Source organism: Phaethon lepturus, unplaced genomic scaffold (genome assembly GCF_000687285.1).
Source record: "Phaethon lepturus isolate BGI_N335 unplaced genomic scaffold, ASM68728v1 scaffold30178, whole genome shotgun sequence".
NCBI classification, from domain to species: Eukaryota; Metazoa; Chordata; class Aves; order Phaethontiformes; family Phaethontidae; genus Phaethon; species Phaethon lepturus.
Window position 1 is genome coordinate 375 of NW_010557340.1, and position 771 is coordinate 1,145.

At 61.2% G+C, this 771-nt stretch overlaps 1 protein-coding gene across 1 annotated transcript in view; it reads left to right on the forward strand.

The window, feature by feature from the left end:
- Window positions 1–667: 667 nt before the first annotated feature.
- TLE2 (transducin-like enhancer of split 2) overlaps window positions 668–771 on the forward strand; it is a gene marked incomplete at its 5' end in the record, with an annotated part of 5,897 nt that continues 5,793 nt past the window's right edge. The window contains one exon of the mRNA XM_010292749.1: window positions 668–771. Coding sequence (XP_010291051.1) covers window positions 668–771 — 104 coding nt within the window.

Here is a 771-nt window from a genome sequence, read left to right on the forward strand (position 1 = left end):
GCAGCGAGCTGTGGCTCCCCGGCACAATCGGATTAGAGCAGACAAAGCGCCCTGAGCAATCTGCCAGCACAGCACGTAGCTTTTCTCTGTTATTAATTTTTTTTTTTTTTCCTTTGCTGGTGTCGACAAAATCCCCAGGCAAAAAAAAGAGGAAGAAATAGGAGAGGCAAGAAAAAAGAAAGGAACGAAATAGCTGTGGGGATCGAAGAGGCTGGTTTGTCCCAGGCATTGTCCTGGTCCTGCTCTGCACAGGCTGGGAATGGGGGTGCCTCCTGCACAAGAGGGGTTTCATAGGAGGGAGCAGCAAATCTCAGTGTAATGGCCCCACGGGGCCTTGTGCCAGCGGCAGGGTGCTGGAGGGGCACGGGATTTTGGCGGTTTGGGGTGATGTGGGGCTTGCACTGGGCGTTTGCACTCGAGAGGGGAGCAGAGACATGGGGCTTCTTCCACGCTGTGGGAAGGGCGCGAGGGGCAAAGGAGGGACGGAGCGGGGTTTGGTCCCAGGGCGGCCGAGTGCTCCCTGTACAGCTCTGTCTGGGAGCGGTACCTCTTGGTGCCCTCCTCCCCTCCGGGGTGGTTAGAGGCTGTTGGCAGGCCTGCGGCACCGGGGATCACCCTCCCGGGCAGCGGTCCCACCGCTGAGGCTGCTCTTCCCTCTGCCGTGCAGACCGACCCTGCAGCCAGAGCTCCCACCTCCAAGCCCTCCACTTCCTCGCCGCCCTGCAACTCCCTCACGCCCGGTCCCGGTCCCAGCTCGGCCGCCCTGCTCCG